Below are 23,023 nucleotides of genomic sequence, written 5' to 3' on the forward strand. Positions count from 1 at the left end.
ATGGTACTAGGTGTTGTGCTTGAATACAAAAGTGAACTGGGCATAATCTTTGCCTTTAAAAATTCACATTCCAATAAGAAAGATAAAAGATATTGGTGATTATAGTATAAAACAAAATGGAAAGATGAATGGAGTTTTCCTTTCTAAGCAGAATTTTACTCTAGTTTCTTCTCATTTAGTCTGAAAATTATACTTTCTAGACTGTGTGATCTGTGAAAGTCCTATGTTCTAAGCATTGCCCAAGAAAATGCTTAATTTACCATTTATCAATCTATCTAAAGTTTATTTTGAGAGAGAGAGAGCATGCACACATGCATGTGAGCACACACATGCACAAGTCTGGGAGGGGCAGAGAGAGAGAGAGGGAGAGAGAAAATCCCAAGCAGGCTCCATGCTATCAGCACAGAGCCCAATACGGGGCTCAATCTCACAAACCATGAAATCATGACCTGAGCGGAACAAAATCAAGAGTCAGAGGCTTAACCAACTGAGCCACCCAGGTGCTCCTTTCTATATCTATCTATCTGTCTGTCTCTGTATCTATCTATCTATCTATCTATCTATTTTTATTATTTAATTTCCAGCTATGTGACAGTGCTTTTATCCAAAACTGGTTGATTTCATTTCCCAAGTAAGTTTTTCATCATTCTTTGTATTTGAAATTTAAAATGTCCAGCTGTGTGTGTTTCAGTTGTTGTATTGCTTCCACAAGTTTTTATCATTCTCCACAATAAAATTCTAGTTTTCCCTCCTGGCATGTTAAGCTGTTCCTCATTTATTGTTTTATTCTTCTCTGTGTGTTTCTTAAGAATGTTTATGCCATCTTAGTGAGGTAATGTATCATGACAACTATTTTTTTTATTTTAAAACTATTTTTAGAGTATTCAGAATTTCATTACAGCTGGCTCTTTGTCAACAATTATTTCTCAAAGATTATTATTCTTAATTGACTGCTCTTTGCATCTGTTGAGTATGAAGCCATTATCTAAACATAGTGAATCTGTCCTTTTGTCTACAACACCTGCTTTTATAAACCTTTAATACTGCTTAATACTTTATAGTATTTTCCACCAAAGACAGATTTGGAAGTATAATTCCATTATTAAATTATCTGGAAATAATTATTGTTTTTTAGGAGGAGGGTCATTTTTAATCTGGCAAACTTAAACTTGTATAAAATATTTCTACTTCTGTTCTTTTCTTTTTATTTTTTTTAATCTTTATTTTTGAAAGAGAGAACAGAATGTGAGTGGAGGAGGGGCACAAAGAGAGGGAGACACAGAATCCGAAGCCAGCTCTAGGCTCTGAGCTGTCAGCACAGAGCCTGACGTGGGGCTTGAACTCACGAACCGTGAGATCATGACCTGAGCTGAAGGTGGACGTCCAAACGACTGCACCACCCAGACGCCTCGTTTGTTCTTTTTCTTTAAAAAAAAAATTTTTTAATGTTTATTGATTTTTGAGAGACGGAGCATGAGTGGGGGAGGGGCAGAGAGAGAGACAGAATCTGAAGCAGGCTCCAGGCTCTGAGCTGTCAGCACAGAGCCCGATGCGGGGCTTGAACTCATGAACTGTGAGATCGTGACCTGACCCGAAGTCAGCGCTTAACCGACTGAGCCACCCAGGCGCCCGTTTGTTCTTTTCAATCTTCCTTCTCCCACCTTTCACTTAGTATGTGTATTTGACTTAAGTTTACTTTTTATTTATTTATTTATTTATTTATTTATTTATTTATTTAATTTTTTATCTATCAACTTTATATTTTATTTTACTTTTTCTATTTCAAGTTTTAATTAAAAAAAAAAATTCCCCTTTCTTAAATTTAAATTTTAGTTAACATATAGTGCAATATTGGATTCAAGAGTAGAATTCAGTGATTCATCATTTACATCCAACACCCAGTGTTCATCCCAACAAGTGCACTCCTTAGCACCCATCACTCATTTAGCCCACCTCCCACCCATCTCTCTCTGTCACCTCATAGTTTCTTCTGTATCATTAAGAGTCCCTTGTGGTTTGTTTCTCTCTCTTCTCTTCTGCCCCCCTTCCCATATGTTCATCTGTTTTGTTTCTTAAATTACACATATAAGTGAAATCATAGATATTTGTCTTTCTCTGGTTGACTTATTTCACAGCTCTATCCATGTCTTTACAAATATATTACAAATGGCAAGTTTCATTCTTTTTTAGGGCTGAGTAATATTCCATTGTGTGTGTGTGTGTATATATAGAGAGAGAGAAATACACACACACACACACCACATGTTCTTTATCCATTCATCAATTGATGGACATTTGGGCTCTCTCCATAATTTGGCAATTGTTGATAATGCTGCTATAACCATTGGGGAGCATGTACCCCCTTTGAATCAGTATTTTTGGATCCTTTGGGTAAATACATAGTAGTGCAATAGCTGGATCATAAGGTAGTTCAATTTTTGGTTTCTTGAGGAAGCTCCATACTATTCTCCAGAGTGGCTGTATAGTTTGCATTCCCACCAGCAGTGTAAGAGGGCTCTTCTTTCTCTACACCCTCTACAAATCTGTTGTTTCCTGTGTTAAGTTTAGCCATTCTGACAGGTATGACGTGGTATCTCTTCATGGTTTTGGTTTGTGTTTCCCTGATGATGAGGGATGTTGAGCATTTCTTCATGTGTCTGTTAGCCATCTGGGTGTCTTCTTTGGAAAAGTGTCTATTCATGTCTTCACTGGGTTATTTGTGTTTCGAGTGTTGAGCTTATTAAGTTCTATATAGATTTTGGATACTAACCCTTTATCAAATATGTTGTTTGCAAATATCTTCTCCCATTCTATAGGCTGCCTTTTGGTTTTGTTGATTGTTTCCTTTGCTGTGAAGAAGCTTTTTATCTTGATGAGGTCCCAATAGTTCATGTTTGCTTTTATTTCTCTTGCCTTTGATGACATTGTCTAGTAAGAAGTTGCTATAGACAAGACCAAAGAGGTTTCTGCCTGTGCATTCCTCAAGGATTTTGATGGCTTCCTGTCTCCATTTAGGTCTTTCATTGACTTATTTATTTTGGTATGGTGTAAGAAAGTGGTCCAGTTTCATTCTTCCGCATATCACCGTCCAGTTTTCCCAACACCATTTGTTGAAAAACTCTTATTTCCACTGGATAGTCTTTCTTGCTTTGTCAAAGATTGGTTGACCATATAGTTGTGGGTCCATTTCTGGGTTTTCTATTCTGTTCCGTTGATATGTGTGTCACTTTTTTGTGTGTGCCAGTGCCATACTGTCTTGATGACTACAGTTTTGTAATATAGCTTATAAAATATGTGGTTCATTCTTCTCCTGGATCAGGTTGTTGTATCACTTGAGATGTCTCTGGGATTCTGCAAACAAGTAACAATCTTGCCTTTTTTATTAGAGATTTAAATTTAGATTGTGCAAATTTATTTAAAACCATTTATTATTGTTAACATATATTTTGCCAAATGGAATAGACTAATCTATATGTTTTGGTACCTTAAATTATTTACTTGTTTTGTTTAGATGGGAATTATCTAAAAAAGCCAGCCTAGTAACTTAGATCATCAACACTGAGGATCTGTTAAATAATAAAAGTACTGGAAAGGAAAGGGTTATTTTTCAAAGTTAGATTAACTTTAAAAATATAAATTTCATGTTAAGAATTAATAGCTCTCTCCTAATGGGGGGAAAAAAAGAATAATCCTAGGTTATTTTGGTAGTCACTACTTAGTTTTCATGTTTTGAACATTTAAAATGATCTCTAGAAGCAGACGAAAAATACTTGGTTGAATTACATGTTATAATATTTACATTTGGGAACATAAAGGTTAAAAAAATAGTAAAATGAGTGATTCTTAATCTTTTGGGTCGCAAGTCCCATTAAAATATTGAATTAAATGAATGCTATAGAACCCCTTCCTCAAAAAAATAGGGTATCTATGCTCATAATTAGACGCAAAGCTATGTACAGCTTTAGGTGATTCACAGGCTTCTTTAGCTCTTAGATCTCAGGGTAAGAACCACTGGTTGAAAGTGTTAATAGTATTACAAACTTCTTTGAATTCTTTTTCATTTAGACCAACACTTGGGCTCATTCTTCACTTTTTCTGGTAACTTTTTGTTCCTTATTATTAGCGATTTATATATTTTCCAACATTAATTTAACTAGTCTTCATTGCACAGTCTGTCTTTATTCCTTTTTAGAAAAAGTTATTTTTGTCCTTTTTAAAGAAGTTTTTATATAAATTCCAGTTTATTAGCATGCAGTATAATATTAATTTCAGGTATGCAATATGGTGATTCAACACTTACATTGGACATCATCCAGTGCTTGTCACAAGTGCACTCCTTAACCCCCATCACCTATTTCCCCCATTCCCTCCCACCTCCCCTCTGGTAACCATCAGTTTGTTCTCTATAGTTAACAGTCTATTTCTTTAAAAAAACAGAAAGAAAAAAAAGTCTGTTCTTGGTTTGCCTCTCTCTCTCTTTTTTCCCCCTTTGTTCATTTGTTTCTTAATTTCCACGTATGAGTGAAATCATATGGTATTTGTCTTTTCTGACTGACTTATTTCGCTTAGCCTAATATTTCTAGCCCTATTCATATTGCTTTAAATGGCAAGATATCATTCTTTTTTAGGGCTCATATTCCATTGTACGTATACACTACATCTTTTTTTAATCCATTCATCAGTCGATGGACACTTGGGCTGTTTCCATAATTTAGCAATTGTAGATAATATCAAGTGTTGGAAATAGTCCTTCCTCTTTTTAGGGGATGCTCCATTTCAGATTCAGCTCTAGATGATCTCTAATCAGCTCTAGATAGCTCTAGTGTCTCTAGGCAGCACCAATGACAGTTACTGAGGCTCAATTCTTCCCTCTTTGTTATTGAAAACAAAATGGTGAATTTAAAATTTAGGTGGACGTTTTATTTGTTTATGCTCTGTTTGCAGCCACCTTGAAGAATGATCCCTAAAGAATAATTGATTTGATTTGGTTAATTATAAACACAAAAGTTAAGTAAAGAATAAGATCTGCCTGAGATATGGTAGGAACTAGATAAATGAAAGTGTATGCTTAATGCAGATTCCTTTTGTGTATTGCTTCTACTTGGCAAATGATAATAACTGAGTTAAGAGTAGAATAGACACATTTATTTTGTATTAATGTTGAAGTGTAAGTAATGGGGTTTAGCTAACAATGGCAGATGAAATTAAGCTGAAGTTAATGAAATGCATAATGGAAAAAAAGTATAATTTGAAGAGAGAGGTGTGACTTAATTTTACCCTTTTAAGATGTGCTATTAGTTATTAATTATGCTTATAATTACAGTGTACTTGGGACAAAAGCTTTTTGTGTGTCCTGCCTCAAATAATAAACTGGAAAGCCTTCTTTATTTTTGAAAGCGTGGAAATCTAGGTCCAAGTCAATGTGTAGAAAAGAAATATTGGTCTTCTCAGTAAGAGGTCAATGGTATTTTTAGTTACTAAGATACTAACATTGTTGAAGCACTGTGGGCGGTAGAGACTAAAGTGATACTAAGAAGTGACAGTCGAATAGGAAATGAGACATCTGTGGTAGGAACAAGTGACCAGAGTTTGATTTCAAAGCACTTACTGGTCAATTTTTAAAGTATCCTGTACAATTATAACACCAATTTTTAAAGTTTTGCAATTCGGAATTAATTTTGTATTTTGGTAATAAAATCATATTTGATTTATTAAATTTAAAATTTATTCTTTAGAAAATCTTTACAAATATTTATTTAATTTACTTTTAAATACTTCTGATTTTAAATGGAGTTTTAAGTGGTTGGATTTCTAGTAATCTATCTCTTGGCTTTGGTTACTTTCTGAAAATAGAGACTTTCAGTAATAGAAAATTAAAACTTAATAAACTTGAAACTCTACATCGGGTCTTTAAGGCATAGTCAAGCTTGTAACCTACCTGTCAAATTTCACATTAAATTCAGTGAGAAATATCATTAGTATTAGAATTCTCTCCTATACTTTAAAGCTGATGCTACAATAGTGGTAGCCAGTGCTAACCACTGGGGTCCCAACACTGAGTAATTCTTGTTGTCATCCTGCCTAGAATGCGGAACCCAGGGTTGGCTCTTGGACTCCTCTGTTGTGTCTCAAGTTGCAGCTCACTTGTCCCTAGTTGTGCCTTCATTCTAATGATGGAGGTCTTGCACCTAAGTTCCAGACCCAAACCTCTTTTCTCCCAGCAGGCTCCACATTTAGGAACTGGGTATGTGTATTGATCTTTCTTTTGGTTTCTTTCATAGTATCCTATATGGTATTCTGGACCTAAAAACATTTGTGTGTTTTCAACCTTCTATTCTGACAAAACCCTAAGTATACTTAGTTACTTAGTTTAGATTCATGGTTTGGGGGGTGCTTACTGTGTTCTGGGCTCTGTATTAAGTGATATGTATATATGTGTGTGTGTATGCATGTATGCACATATGTGTGTAAATACATCAAATTCTTGTGTACATATTCACATGTATTTGTATGCATATATGTATGTGTGTATTCTTTAATGACATTATAAAATATGTATTTTCCTCCCATTTTATGGATAAATCAAATCTTAGAGCAGATAAATAAATCACTCATGGCCGCACAGGGATAGACAGTCTGATAAACAGAATTTAAACCTAGTTCTTGCTCATTCATTTATTCATTGAATACTTACTTAAGTACCAAGCATTATTCTAAGTTCTGAGGAATCAGTAATGAATAAAAACCTGTGTCCTCTTGGATCTTACTTGCTATAAACATCAGATGGTGTTAAGTGCTATAAAAAAAAAAAAAAAAAAGATCAGAGAGGGTAAGGGTTGAATGTGGTTGCAGTTTTTTTTTAATTTTTTTTTAATGTTTATTTTTGAGAGAGAGAGAGAGAGAGAGAGGGAGACACAGAATCTGAAGCAGCTCCAGGCACTGAGCTGTCAGCACAGAGCCCGACACGGGGCTGGAACTCACCAACCGCAAGATCATGACCTGAGCTGAAGTCAGACCCTTAACTGACTGAGCCACCCAGGTGCCCCGTGGTTGCAGTTTTAAACAGAGTTATCAGAGAAATTTTCACTGAAATTGTGACATTTGAGCACAGACCTAAAGGGAGTGAGAGTGAGCCATGAAAATACCTGGAGAAGATGGTCTCGGACAGAGTTGAAAACAAGTGCAGAGACCTGAGTAAGCACATCCTATGTGGCGTCTCAGAATTGTCACTGGGGATTTCTGTGCCCCTGGAATCCTCATTGATCATTTGTTGTCCATATGCTTTGTAAATGCTAAGACACATGTCCCATAACTGAATCTCAAATTAGCTTTATTGAGGTTTAGTTATTACCTCACACATAGAAAACACCTTGGAATTGTTGATCTTTTTATCAGGGTTTTTTGCTGTTGTTTTGTTTTTTGTTGTTGTTGTTTTTTAATTTACCACATCAGTTTCTAAATTGCTATATTTTTGTATAATATTTTTATTTGCCTTCAAATTAAACTATGAAAATGGTCTCTTACAGTTAAAATATGTGGTTAGTTTTTCCCATTTTTATATTTAATTTTATTGTCACAAATAACTAGTTAAATGTGAAAATACTTTTGAAATGGTTACATGTACTTTAAACATTCAGTATGATGTTAATATTGGCATAGTGAGAACATGAATGTCAATTCTTTGTTAATTTTACCTTATGCTTTCTGAGAGTGTGGTTTACATGTTGAATGACATACTGTTTCAATTCATATGCAACCAGAAATTGCCCTGAAGTAGCATATGCAAAAAGTTTCCTAGACATAATTGGATGATATAAAGTAATTAAAAAAAAAAAAAACATTATGTATTTTATTTTCTTCCTTATATAAATGACAGGATTATGGAGATACTCAAACATTCATAAAATTTAAAACATCCTATCTATAATTTTCACAGTTCAGCAAGACAGACTTTAACTTTGGTTTGAAGTCTACTAAACAAGTATAAAAGATTAAAGCCTAAGTCTGTTGTGGAAGTTATAGCCTTACAATATGTAATTAAATTTGCATTGAATGTAAGTAAATTTCTATTTTAGAAAACATGTTCAATTGAACTCAGGCAACACTTTTGAGCACTTATTATGCTTATGGCAGTTTTATCGATCAGAAAAAAATCACCTGTGAAGCTATTGCAGTAGCACTGGTGGGAACTAATAGAGTTTGAACCCTTGTGGTGATGATGGGGGATGGGATGGGGAGATTCATTCCACAATGAAAGACATTTTTATATTAATATTGATGAGTGGCTAGATATGTGGATCAAGGGCACAGGGAGCATTTAAGATGATGGAAAAACTTCAGCACTGAGTGAGCAAGGACATTAAACAAGACATTATTTAAAGAGCATGAGAATGTTCAGTTCAGTTTTGAGCCTTTTGAATTGGAGGCATCTGTAGGATATTCATGTACAAATGAATATAAGACATTTCCATGTCCTTTGAAGATGATTATTAAGAGGGCACTGTTGATTTTTTTCTTGACATTCTGGACCATGGGACAGGTCTAGGCTGTGTAATAGCAATAGTGACCTTTGTCCTAACTCCTATAACACAGTTAAACCTCAAAATTTAGCACATAATTATATTCTATCTTGTATCACATTCTAAATGTTCTAAATTGCTCTTGTCTCACCTTATGATTATAGTCATTAGGGCTCAGATGAGATTTTATTCTAACAGGCTCAGCAGTGCTACTGAAGTCCTCCCACTGGCCTCCGTGATCACTGCCACCACAGAATCTTAGAATTTGTTTCTCCTAGTATAGCTGGTGATACTGCAATAGTGAGTGTATTAAAGTGTTGCTTTCTTTCATTCATTCATTCATTCATTCATCCATCCATTCATCCCCTCTTTACTGAGTGCCTTCCGTGTACAAGGTGTTGTTGCTTTCCAAGGTGTTGCTTTACAGCTGAGTGCTGGCTTAGCATGGCATGAAGGAGTCGGGTTGCTTTGTTTTTAGAAATAGATACTACAACAAGATCTCATTATAAAACCTCATTATTTCCTTTTCAGAGACTTATCAGTTGTTCTATGTGTCAAAGTTACTTTTTAAATTTTTCGAAACCTTAAAATAATTTCCAGTAGAGGGAGGTGTTGAGGGAAGTAAAGTGAAAGAATTAAGAACATAGCAAAGTGAATATGAGCCATCTTCAGATATTACCATGCATGGTATGCACCTCTGCCAGAGGGAGTTCTGGCTAGACCTGATTCAGACCGTCAGATTTGCCGAGCGGTTTTAACTGCTGTCTTCCCTGTTTTCATTTGTTGCCCACTGAATTGACTGCTGTGGCATGCTAATCAAAGTGAGATTTGTGAGCAAGGTTCACGTGCCTTGCCATTTGGTGTGTGTGTGAACCTGGCTCTCTAGGTTGCAGTTTCTTACTCTGTAAATGGGGATGAGGCCACTATGTAATCACCTCATTAGACTGTTCCATTAAATGTAAACTGTTGAACACGGTGCCTGACACATAGCATATGAGCAATAAATGTTAGTTATAATGTTGATTTATTGTGAATCCTAACAGTATTCTGTCTTCCCTAAAGTGCTAAATAACATTCAGGTAAAATAACAGACATTTATTTTTGAAACTTTATTTTTATTTATTAAATGTAAATATGTACAAGGTAAATATATTGATTGAATATTTCTATTTCTAGTTTTGAAGTGTTATTATTCATTTCTCTACCTTGAGATTTTTATAATCCAACATGTATATATGACTTTTCTATCTTTCCTTGTGTATTGATCTCTGCTGGTTTTTTTTAAAGATTCTTAGAGATACCCTGATCTCATATTTACAGAAAATAGCTTTTCCCCATCTCTTTGCTCCCCTTGCTCTCTCATGCCCAATTAATCTACATTATAAGAAATTTCTGTGGAATAGTGATCTAGGTGTACAAAAATAAGAGTTAAAGCATGCAATCAAGCAGAACAGGTGCTTCCAGTAGGGGGAGACATTTACAAAATAATCAAGCCACATAGTATGCTGGCACATTGGGCAACAAATTTAAAAACAAAGTTTTCTGTGTAAGAAAATTGAACTAATTAATAATTAAGTAAATATCAGTTGAGTAGCACTGTAGTTTCTGTTTTGCCAGTTGCCAAACCCAAGCTCCTACAAGTATTTAGAGAAGCACTGTGAGGACCACATACACTATTACCATTGCCACATAACTTTTCTTACATACTGTTTCAGAGATGGAAGCAAAGGTAAGAACATGACACGTCTGTCTCTCTCTCTCTCTCTCTCTCTCTCTCCGAATCTTTAGAAATATTTCTGTAATTCAGAAAGATTTTTCACAGATTCTAGACTATCTGAATAAACTGGTGTAACCCTAAATAACATAAACTAATGGATTAAATCAGATCACTATCTTTTTTGTTTAAAGCAATCATTGCTAAAGATAATAGTTTTGTAATTTGGATTTCCAAATTTCTGAAATTACTTTGAGGCCTATAATTGAAAGCAAATTAACAACATTTAGATCAGGTTGGATTGGGATTTTTTTTTTCAAGTATTTTCAGTAGAATAGTTAAGTTGATTTGAACCTTTACTTTTCCAACAGAAACATCAACATTTCTTTCTGTTGGCAACATTGTCCAATAACTGACTAGTATAATAGTCCCTCTGCACTTTGAGATTTAATACTCTTATTCTATCACACTCTAAGAAATTGCTGCCCTGGAACTTGGGGATGTTGAGACTGCCCTTAAACCTGAGAGTCTCACTTAATAGTTGACTGAGTTTTCCCCTCTGTATCATGCCTAAATATTTTGATGTGGATTTTATTTCTTTTGGCTGTGTTAGTAAATTCAGTTTGTAAAATATCCAAAGAACTTTATAATACGTGAAATATAGCTTAAATAAATCCACTATAGTAATTTTATAGCTTATATTTCTATCTTGTTGATTCAGAAATGGAAGTTACAGGTCTCTGCCAACTATATTCTTATTAATTAACATGGTAAACATTATCACCAACATCTTAATAGATATTAATTAACTTCAAAAAGATACTATCTAAACATGTAGTTTTTATTTAGAATTCTGAGAGCCTCCATCAATTTTCTTCTTTTAAATTTTGTCAGGAGCATCATTATTCTTTGTGTTTAAATAACCTTTTATAATTTTACAAGTAACTATGGAGGGTCAGCTATGCTAGAATAGACTTCGTAGCATATAGTTTGGTTTCTCTGGGAGAACCAAAGTTGTTTCCTGGATTGTACCATTCTTTTGTAAGGTGAACATTTTACTACACTTGGTCTTAGCCAAAAGGCTGAGAAGTGATTTCGTAAGGTGAACATTTTAAATACTTCATTTAAACACTGGATGTGTGGGTTTTTTTTTAATTATTTAAAGTAATTTTCAATGAATGAACTTAATTAGACCAATCTATCTGAAGAGTTTATTTGAACCACTAAAGACAAATTGGAATGCCCTTTTTGTAAGCTTCCTAAATACATTAAATGTACTGAAAATGGCCCTAGACAAATGAAATTGAACAAATAAAAAGCAAATCTGTCAGTGTACATACGTGTACCCATTAGAATGGGCGAGCTTATGCTGCAGTAATAAACCTAAAAACTCAGTCACTAAAAAGAATGAAGTTTACTTTTCTATATGTTGTAGCATAGTTTGACAGTGGTGATGTCTGTGTCATCCTCATTCAAGGACTCAGGTTCCATCTTGACACATGTTTCAGTGATTACAGTTCTGGGAATAGAAAGCATAGTGAATTTTCTGATTCTCTTAAAACTTCTGTCTGAAAATGGCGTAGTTCACTTTGGTGAGATGTGGCCACACTAGAGCTCAAAAGGATGCATGATCCTCACACAGAGAGAGGTACCCGATGTTTGCAAACAGTACGACGGTTGACCATACTCTTCTTAATGAGTGAGCATTTGGAAATCATCGGTAGTTCCTATAATAAACTTATAGAATGCCTGGTTTAAAACTGACCAGGGGAAGAAAATGAACTGTTTTCACCTGAATATAACATGAGTAGTTTTTGAACTCATCTTGATAGTGCGCTGAACACACATGCACACAAAATTTCTACATGGTGCAAATGATGCAGGGCTCTTTTACAGTAACATTTATACCATTGGGGACATTGCCATCATTCTACATGCAGTGTGCACGGGGAATAACCGTGCAGTGCATGCAGGCTGATTGCCTTTAAATTCACAGTCGCAGGTCAGCCAGACTGTTCATAAATTATGTAATGACTACAGTTTAGCAATATTTTTTTTCAAAAATTTTTAACATTTATTTGTTTTTGAGAGACAAAGACAGAGCACGAGTGGGGAAGGGGCAGAGAGCAAGGGAGACACAGTCCAAAGCAGGCTCTAGGCTCTGAGCTGTCAGCACAGAGCCTGACGTGGGGCTTAAACTCAAGAACCATGTGATCATGACCTGAGCTGAAGTTGGATGCTTAACTGACTGAGCAACCCAGGCACCCGCAATTTAGCAATATTTTAAACTTTTATCTTTTTTTTTTTGGCTTTTGGGACCAAAAAAAAAAAAAAAAAAGACTCATTTTAATTTAGAGTTTAAATATATAATTGTGAGCACGAAGAGAAAACCAGGTGCTACAAATAGCTAATAATCGAAATAATAAATATAATGGAGTCATTAGAGATATTTTCAAAATTCACACCAAAATGGAAATATTGTAATTCATTGTAAAAATCCAGTGTTTTTCATTCATTTTTTAAATCTCACCCAAGTTAGCTATTAACTAGTTATTGCTAACATTTTTCTTTTTACCCTCATTTTTTTTAGGTATTGCCAATTTTCCCCAAATATTTTGTGAAACTTCCCAGAAGCTGGTGAGTGTGGAAGCCTTTGCTTTGGCTGTGAGATATTATTCTGTACAAAACTTGGGAATATGTACTCCTTTTGAACAGTTGCTTACAGCCCTTCGAGGAAATCAAAAACAGAGAACTGGTAGGTGTGTTTGTGTATGTGTATGTATGCATTTTTTTAGTACTAGAAGCAGTAGATTGTTCATATATGTATATCTTTCCAACGTGTTCTTAATTTATTGTTAGACTTTCTATCATGAGCACTGATAGATTGGCTTGTGTCAATCTTTCTTATGAATTATACAGAATAACTTAGTTACAGATCTCCCCATTGTTTCCTACATTGTAGTTCAGTTATCAGTCCTTTCCTTTGTAGTTAATTGTGTTTTCTGTCAAGGAACATTTTTAATAATGTTCTATGGGTCATCTTCTTATTTATATTCTTAATTCAAATTTTGATTCATAGCAGCTAAACTAATAGAGATTTATCATGCAGACACAATAGAATATGTTATTGTCACATGTAATTGCAGAAAACATGAACATTAACTGATGATTTTTCATTACATTTTGTTCCTTTGATAGCAGTATTTTAATTTTGTTTTACTTTTGTTCAGGTGAAAATGTGAAACCAGATGAGTTTATGAATTTGAAAAAGTCTCATGAAGTTCAGGTTATGTCAGAGCTGATCAGCAGTATTGCTGATTACTGTGGAATAAAGCAGGTAAGAGAATTTGTCTGTATTTTCAGGTGTTAAGGTAATTGCCTTTTTTTGTATCATTCATATCTTTTTGTCTACTATCACTGTCTAGCATTTAAATGTCATTAAATAATAGCTGAAGTTACATATGTCAGACGTTTTAAATATGTGCTCTCATTTCCCAATATAGTGTGAATATAACAAATTTATACTAAAAATAAGATATGACTATTCATGTTTTACCACAAATTTCAGTCTTTTAAATTATCTTTGTTGGGACGCCTGGGTGGCTCAGTCGGTTAAGCATCCAACTTCAGCTTAGGTCATGGTCTTACAGTTTGTGAGTTTCAAGCCCCGTGCTGACATCTCAGAGCCTGGAGCCTGCTTCAGATTCTGTCTCCCTCTCTCTCTCTGCCCCTACCCTGCTCGTCGTGCTTGTTCTCTCTCTCCCTCTCAAAAAGAAATAAACATTAAAAAAAAATGGTCTTTCTTATGTTTCCAACTTGAGGCAGCATTATGATAATGACATTTGGCAAAATTGTTTGCCACTGGGTGTTCTGAGGAGGTGGATTACCAAGCTGTGGTCTGGGGTACCTGCCTCATTATAGTAACTCAAAGAAACTATGTGTTAGAAATTGGAGAATCACAATGCATTCCTGTTGTGAAAGTAGCTTTTGGGAAACATGGTAATGTGTAAAAACAGATGTTAAATTAAAATCAAAGATTGCCTATATTAACCTATAAAAATAGTAAGTTATTTTTCTTATCCCTGGCTCATAAAAAATAGTAAATTAGTTTTCTTATCTCTACAAGAACAATCTCTGGGAGTAGTAGAGAATTTTCCCTCCTTCAGTTTTTTTGGGTGTTAGAATATTTTCCATGGATTCTTCCAGACTTGTGGAGAGTTTGAGGGCGACTAGAAAACAATGAAAGCTTGGGCTAGGCATCCAGAGCCACTTGTGGCAACCTAGATCTCTAGGGTAGGGGTCAGAGGCAAGAGCTAAGTCAGTTAATTTTCAGCTTTTTTCTAGTGTATCCTACCTACCAGTACCTGTCAAGATCAGTAACAGGCAGTGATACTCAGCTGGACTAAAAGGGGCAATTACACGGTAAAATTTAAACTACTGCAATACATCTCATATGGCTAAACATAAGAAACATAGAATTGAATGGAAAACTAAAAAATTTACAGAAGACTACATATTTTTTAGTACCACTTTTTTAAAGCTCTTCAGCAAAATAATGGTATATTCTTAATGGAAAAAATACATACAAAAAAGCTATTAAAGAAGCAGGGGAATCATGAACAATAATTTGAGAATAGTTGTTACTGCTGGTTGAGGAAGCAACGAGAGAGATATGGAAGGAAGACATAGTCCTGCACAGTGGAAATACTCATTCTCATTCATAGGGTGGCTGGTTGGTTCATTGTTATAGCAGATACTGTTGGAGGTCTAACCTAAATTTTCTCAGGCATTTCATTAGTGTGCCAGCTTGCCTTCTACCTGGCAGTATCTGCATTTTTCCCTATCGGTTTTCTCTGACTGCTAAAGCAAGCACTACCTGTATACAAGTTCTGGGAATTAATTCCTCCCCGTGAGTAGCCTTGAATTAATGATTGATACAAGTTGATGTGCAGATACATTAACTCCTTAACATTTCAGGTAAGATGATTGTGAACTATGTTGTCTACACTAGCTCTCAGTTTCCCATTGTGATTAAATCCAGCTTGTGCTAAAGTGGTATCTTTTTTTTTTAATATTTAATTTTTGAGAGACAGAGAGAGACAGAGCATGAGGTGGGGAGGGGCAGAGAGAGAGGGAAACACAGAATCTGAAGCAGGCTCCAGGCTCTGAGATGTCAGCACAGAGCTCGGTGCGGGGCTCGAACTCACGGAGTGTGAGATCATGACCTGAGCCAAAGTCGGAGACTTAACCAACTGAGCCACCCAGGTGCCCCTAAAGTGGTATCTTTTTTAATAGCATACCTTTTACTGAGCTGCCTTTCTTTCTCCTTTTCTCTTATCTACTTCCCTACCAGTGTTTCTTTCCCTCCCAGATAGTTCAGTTATACTTAAATCTTTGTTGTAGAATCTTCCCTGTGATAACCCAACTAAGATAAGTGCTATTTATTGTTGTGCTTCATAACTTCATTCTTAGACTACATTTATTCTTTTATTTATATGAAATATTACATAATAAATAACTTCAAATTCATACAGCACATTATTGTTTTGTCAAGTTAATCTTTTAAAATTTATTTTTTATTTATATTTTTGTTTATATTTATTTATTTATTTAAATCCAATTTAGTTAACATATAGTATAATAATGATTTCAGGAATAGAATTTAGTGATGTCATCACTTGCATATAACACCTAGTGCTCATCCCAACAAGTGTCCTCCTTAATGCCCATCACCCATTTAGCCCATCTCCTGACCCAACACCCCTCCAGCAACCCTCAGTTTGTTCTCTGTATTTAAGAGTCTCTTATAGTTTGTCTCCCTCTCTTTATGTCTTGTTTTTGCATCCCTTCCCCTATGTTCATCTGTTTTGTTTCTTAAATTCCACATGAGTGAAATCATATGATATTTGTCTTTCTCTACCTTATTTCACTTAGCATAATACATTCTAGTTCCAGCCACGTTGTTGCAAATGGCAAGATTTCATTTTTTTTGATCGCCAAGTAATATTCCATTGTGTGTGTGTGTGTGTGTGTGTGTGTATGTACACACATATCCCATCTTTTTTGTCCATTCATTAGTCGATGGACATTTGAGCTCTTTCCATATTTTGGCTATTGTCGATAGTAGTGCTATGAACATTGGGGTATATGTGCCCCTTTGAATCAGCATTTTTGTATCCTTTGGATAAATTCATAGGAGTGCAATTGCTGGGTCATAGGGTAGTTCAATTTTTAATTTTTTGAAGAACTTCCAGACTGTTTTCCAGAGTGGCTGCACCAGTTTGCATTCCCACCAGCAGTGCAAAAGGGCTCCTCTTTCTCTGCATCCTCGCCAACATCTGTTGTTGCGAGTTGTTCATGTTATCCATTCTGACAGGTGTAAGGTGGTATCTCATTGTTGTTTTTATTTGTATTTCCCCAACGATGAGTGATTTTGAGCATTTTTTAATGTCTGATAGCCATCTGGATGTCTTCTTTAGAAAAGTGTCTATTCATGTCTTTTGCCCATTTCCTCACTGGGTTATTTGTTTTTTGAGTGGTGAGTTTGATAAGTTGTTTATAGTTATTGGATACTAACCCTTTATCAGATATGTCATTTGCAAATATCTTCTGCCATTCCATCGGTTGCCTTTTAGTTTTATAGATTGTTTCCTTCACTGTGCAGAAGCTTTTTATCTTGATGAAGTCCCAAAAGTTCATTTTTGCTTTTGTTTCCCTTGCCTCCAGACTTGTTGCGTCCAAGGTCAATGAGGTTGTTGCCTGTTTCCTCCTCTAGGATTTTGATGGCTTCCTGTCTTATGTTTAAGTCTTTCATCCATTTTTAGCTTATTTTTGTGTATGGTGTAACAAAGTGGTCCAGGTTTATTCTACATGTCACTGTCCAGTTTTCCCAGCACCATTTGGTGTAGAGACTTTTTTCCATTGAATATTCTTTCTTGCTTTGTCAAAGATTAGTTGGCCATACGTTTGTGGGTCCATTTCTGGGTTCTCTGTTCTGGTCCATTGACCTTTGTGACTGTTGTTGTGCCAGTACCATACTGTCTTGATGATTACAGCTTTGTAATACAGCTTACAGAATTGTAAGCATTACAGAATTGTAATGCCTCCAGCTTTGGTTTTCCTCATCAACATTACTTTGGGTATTCAGGGTCTTTTCTGGTTCCATACAAATTTTAGAATTGTTTGTTCTAGCTCTGTGAAGAATTCTGGTGTTATTTTGATAGGGATTGCATTGAATATGTAGATCGCTTTGAGTAGTATTGACATTTTAACAATAGTTCTTCCAATTCATGAACATGGAATGTTTTTCCATTTTTTGTGTCTTTTTCAATTTCTTTCATCAGCTCTCTATAGTTTTCAGTGTATAGATTTTTCACCTCTTTGGTTAGGTTTATCCTAGGTATTTTATGGTTTTTGGTGCAATTGTAAATGGGATCAATTTCTGGATATCTTTCTGTTGCTTCATTATTGGTGTATAGAAATGCAACTGATATCTGTACATTGATTTTATAACCTGCAACATTGATGAATTCATGTATCAGTTCTAGCAGTTTTTGGGTGTAGTCTTTTGGATTTTCCACATAGAGTATCATGTTGTCTGTGAAGAATGAAAGTTGGACATCTACCTTGCTGATATGGATGCTTTTTATTTCTTTTTGTTGTCTGATTGCTGCAGCTAGGACTTCCAACACTATGTTGAATAACAGTGGTGAGAGTAGACATCCCTGTCATGTTCGTGACCTCATAGGGATAGATCTCAGTTTTCCCTATTGTGGATGATATTAGCAGTGGGTCTTTCATATATGGTCTTCATGATGTTGAGGTATGTTTCTTCTATCCCTACTTTTTTGAGGGTTTTTATCAAGAAAGGATGCTGTATTTTGTCAAATGCTTTCTCTGCATCTATTGAGAGGATCATGTGGTTTTTATCCTTTGTTTTATTAATATGATGTATAACATTGATTTGTTGATATTGAACCAGCCCTGCATCCCAGGAATAAATCGCACTTGATCATGGTGAATAATTCTTTTAATGTATTGTTGGATCCGATTGGCTAGTTGAGAATTTTTGCATTCGTGTTCATCAGGAAAATTTGTCTGTAGTTCTCCTTTTTAGTGTCTGGTTTTGGAATCAAGGTAATGCTGGCTTTGTAGAATGAGTTTAGAAGTGTTCCTTCCATTTCTGTTTTTTGGAACAACTTTAAAGAAATACGTGTTAACTCTTCCTAAAATATTTCGTAGAATTCCCCCAGAACGCCATCTCTCCCTGGACTCTTGTTTGTTGGGAAATTTTTGATTACTGATTCAATTGCTTTACTGGTTAAAATTGCCCAATTTATCGGCATATAATTGCTCATAATATTCTCTTATTGTTTATATTTCCGTGGTGTTGGTTGTGATCTCTTCTCTTTTGTGATTTTATTTATTTGGGTCCTTTCCTTTTTCTTTTTGATCAGTCTGGTTAGGGATTTATCAATTTTGTTAATTATTTGAAAGAACCAGTTCCTAGTTTCATTGATGTGTTCTATTATTTTTTGTTTTGTTTTTTGATTTCTGTATTATTGATTTTTGTTCTAATCTTTATTATTTCCCGTCTTCGCTGGTTTTGGGCTTATTTGCTGTTCTTTCCATCTCTTTTAGGTATAAGGTTAGGTTGTGTATTTGTGACCTCTCTTCCTTCTTTAGGAAGGCCTGGATTGCTATATACTTCGCTTTTAGGACCACCTTTGCCACAACTCAGAGGTTTTGGACTATCGTGTTTTTATTTTCATTGGCTGCCATGTACTTTTTAACTTTCTCTTTAATTTCTTGATTTAGCCCATTCATTCTTTAGTAGGATCTTCTTTAATCTCTAAGTATTCATGGTTTTTCCAAGTTTTTTCTTGTGGTTGATTTCAAGTTTTATAGCATTGTGGTCTGAAAATACACACTGCATGTGTGTACTTGTTTGTACTTGTTGAGGGCTAATTTTGTAACCCAGTATGTGATCTGTTCTGGAGAATGTGCCATGTGCACTCAAGAAGAATGTGTTCTGCTGCTTTAGGATGAAATGTTCTGAATATATCTTTTAAGTCCATCCAGTCCAGTATGTCATTCAAAACCATTGTTTCCTTATTGATTTTCTGCTTTGCTGATCTCTCCATTGCTGTAAGTGGGATTGAAGTCCCCGACGATTATGGTATTATTATCAATGAGTTTCTTTGTGATTAATTGATTTATATATTTCAGTGTTGCCATATTGGGGGCATAAATGTTTACAATTGTAACATTTTCTTAGTGGATAAGCCCCTTAATTACGATATATATATATGTGTATATATATATATATATATATATATATATAATTACGATATATTACCTGCTTCACCTCTTGTTATGGTCTTTATTTTAAAATCTAGTTTTTCTGATATAAGTATGGCTCCTCCAGATTTCCTTTGACAACGAGTAACATGATAGATGGTTCTCCATACCTATATTTTCAATCTGCAGGTGTCTTTAGGTCTAAAATGAGTCTCTTGTTAGCAGCATATGGATGGATATTGTTTTCTTATCCATTCTGATTACTCTATGGCTTTTGATTGAAGTGTGTAGTCCATTGACACTTAGAGTGAGTACGGAAAGATACGCATTTAGTGCCATTGTGTTACCTGTAGAGTTGTTGTTTTTGGTGATGTTCTCTGGTCCTTTCTGGTCTTTGTTGCTTTTGTTCTTTTTGTTTGTTTGTTTTTGCCTTTTCTCCACTCAAAGAATCCCCCTTAAAATTTCTTACAGTGTTGAACTAATGGTCACGAACTCCTTTAGCTTTTGTTTGGGAAAATCTTTATCTCTCATTCTATTTTGAATGACAGCCTTGCTGGATAATGAATTCTTGGCTGCAAATTTTTCCAGTTCAGGATGTTGAATATATTCTGCCACTCCTTTCTGGCTCGCCAAGCTTCTGTAAATAGGTCTGCTGTGAACCTGGTCTGTCTTCCCTTATAGATTAAGGACTTTTTTGTCTTGCTCCTTTCATAATTTTTTTCCTTGTCTGTGTATTTTGTGAATTTGACTATGATATGTCTTGGTGATGGTCGGTTTTTGTGGAATCTGATGGGAGTTCCCTGTGCTTCTTGGATTTTGATGTCTGTGTCCTTCCCTAGATTAGGAAGGTTTTCCTTTATAATTTGTTCACATAAACCTTATGTCCCTTTTCTTTCTTTTCATCTTCTGGGTCTCCTATGATTTGGATGTTATTCCTTCTTGATAAATCAGTGAGTTCTCTAAGTCTGTATCATATTCTTTTTGCCTTTGTTTCCCTTTTTTTCCTGCTTCATTATTCTCCATAATTTTATCTTCAGTATTGCTGATTTGCTGCTCTGCTTTGCACATCTTTGGCATTGTGGCATCCATTCGAGATTGCATCACGGTTATAGCATTTTTAATTTCAGTCTGACTAGGTGTTATTTCTTTTACTTCCACAGATATGGATTCTCTAGTGTCTTCTATGCTTTTTCTCACCCCCAGCTAGTATTCTTACTATCATGGCTCTAAATTCTAGTTCAGACATATTATTTATATCTGTGTTGATTAAGTCTCTGGCTGTCATTTCCTATTCTTTCTTTTGGAGTGAATTCCTTCATTTTGTCATTTTGGAGGAAGAGAATATAATAATAAAATAAAATATTAAATATTAAAAATAAAAAACAAATCAAAGATCAAACAAAGGAAGCTAGATCCTAGGTGTGTTTCATTCTGCTTGTTGAAAGAAACTTGATAGAAAAAAAGGAAAAGGGGGGAAAAAGGTAAGAAAAATTTTAAAAATTAAAAAATAGAATAAAATAGAATAAAAATAAAATGAATTAGAATACGAAAATTTTTAAATAAAAAATAAAGTAAAAAATAATTTTTTCTCTTTCTGTATCCAAGAAAGAGAAAGAAAAGAGAGAAGAAAGAAAACAATTTAAGCAAAAACAGAACGAAAGAAAATGAACAAATAAATGAACCATCAAAGAGAATGAAACCTGAATGAAGTTACAGCCAGTTTCCCCTAGAACTGAAACTATGAAGCTCTCTATAGTCCATCCACTAAGCAGCACATGGAGTGACCCCCCCCCCCCCCCCCGCCATCTTTTGGGGGATGTGCTTGGAGGGCACAATTGGATGGGGCTTGGTATAATGACTCCGTTCTCCAGTAGGTGGCACTGTTTAGCTTACTGGGGTGGATCATTGTGTGTGCACGTGCACACGGCAGGTGGAAATGGTTTTACCCAGCTCCCTAGTCTCTGACACAGGAACTTCACACTCCCACTGACCTACAATCAAGCACCCCTCCTTTGTCTCAGGCCTCCATCCACTCCCTGCCTCTACCTTGTCCATGTCCAAGCTGTCTGGCACCTCTTTCCAGCTCCAGAGTTTTGTCTCAGGTGGGTTTGTGTTTCAAAACCCCGCACTTCATAGACCCTGGTGACTAGGATCTGCATCGACTCTCTGTGGGAGGGTCTTACTGAGCAATGGCTGGGTGCCGGCTTGCCCCAGAAAATGTTTGTGTGGTCATTCAGAGATTATGGCAAATCACAACACACAGGCGGCCCCAGGTCTCACTGCTGCCTGGCATCTTTGTCCCAATGCCAGCAAACACTGCTCTCCGGGGGTCTGCTGGGACCTTTGGCTGTGGGGAGGCTGTATGACCTCTACCAAATGCTCTCCAAGGAGGGGAACCACTTCTCCCCATGTGGCACATGAACCCCTCAGCCTGCATTGCCTGCTTCTGAGGATTCACCCTACTTCCTCACCAGAGTGCCACCAGACAGTGATCTCCAAACCTTTAGACTGTGTGCTCCACTGTTTATAGAATCATAGTGGTATTGAAACCCTCTCCTTTCTTCCCCTCTGTGGTTTTGGGGAACAAATTTCTTGTTTAGTCCCCTGCAAGTGTTTTCACTCTTTCTCTTTCTCTCCAGCTACTTTCAAGGGAATGTTTTTCCTGCAATCTCCAGATGCCCTCCACTCTCCCCCTTTCTCTTTCTGTTTGTGTCCTCTTTCTGTGAAAATGGCTCCATACCCTCCACAGCTTTTCTCTCCCCCAGTTCACCTCTCTGTTCCATATACCTTGTGAGTTCTGTGGCTTAAGTTATACAGATTGTTGTGTTCATCCTCAGATCAATTTCCCAGGTATTCAAAATAGTTTGGTGCTGATCTACCTGCGTTTCAGGGATGAGACAAGTTCAGGGTCTCCATACTGCTCCACCACCTTAACTCCACCTCCAGCACAGTATTTTATTTCTAAAGTGCAGAGAAAAAATTTTGAAATACTTTAATGTATCATGTTAGGCCTGCTTTAAGGAGACTTTATTATAGCAGTGAGGCTTATTCTTAGTGAATGAAATAACCTAAAATACAGATTTACAAAGGCTTTCTCTTGATATCACTTTATAGCAGTATTTGATTCTCACAATAATGAAGTTTAAGATCTCTATTATATATGTACAGCTTTTACTTTTAAAATGCTGATTTAATAGGTACAGATTTCATGGGGATAGATAGAAACCCAGATTCTGAAATTCTTAACTTTACTAGTGACCACAGACACCAGAGAAGAGGACAAACGGAATTCATTTTTGATTCAACTATATTGCTGCCTACGTGCCAGAAACCTTTGCCTCTCACTAACATTACCAAGGCTTCTTAACTTTTGTTTCCAGAATATGTTCATTCATTCATACCTGTGTGCATGCATTCATTTCACAGATATTTCATTAGTTCCTACCATGTGTCAGGCACTGTTATAGATACTGAGGATGCAGTAGTGAAA

General features: G+C 35.7%; 1 protein-coding gene across 6 annotated transcripts in view; it reads left to right on the forward strand.

Annotated features, from left to right (window-relative positions):
• The window catches only part of METTL25 (methyltransferase like 25), a 155,033-nt gene that overhangs the window by 11,743 nt on the left and 120,267 nt on the right, over positions 1–23,023 (forward strand). For all 6 annotated transcript variants that reach the window (XM_078449645.2, XM_078449643.2, XM_078449644.2 and 3 more), the window contains exons 2-3: positions 12,824–12,988; positions 13,464–13,570. In XM_078449645.2, coding sequence (XP_078305771.1) covers positions 12,824–12,988; positions 13,464–13,570 — 272 coding nt within the window. The remainder of the gene's footprint in view (positions 1–12,823; positions 12,989–13,463; positions 13,571–23,023) is intronic.

This window comes from Panthera onca, chromosome B4 (assembly GCF_046562875.1).
Source record: "Panthera onca isolate mPanOnc1 chromosome B4, mPanOnc1 haplotype 2, whole genome shotgun sequence".
In the NCBI taxonomy this organism is placed as follows: Eukaryota; Metazoa; Chordata; class Mammalia; order Carnivora; family Felidae; genus Panthera; species Panthera onca.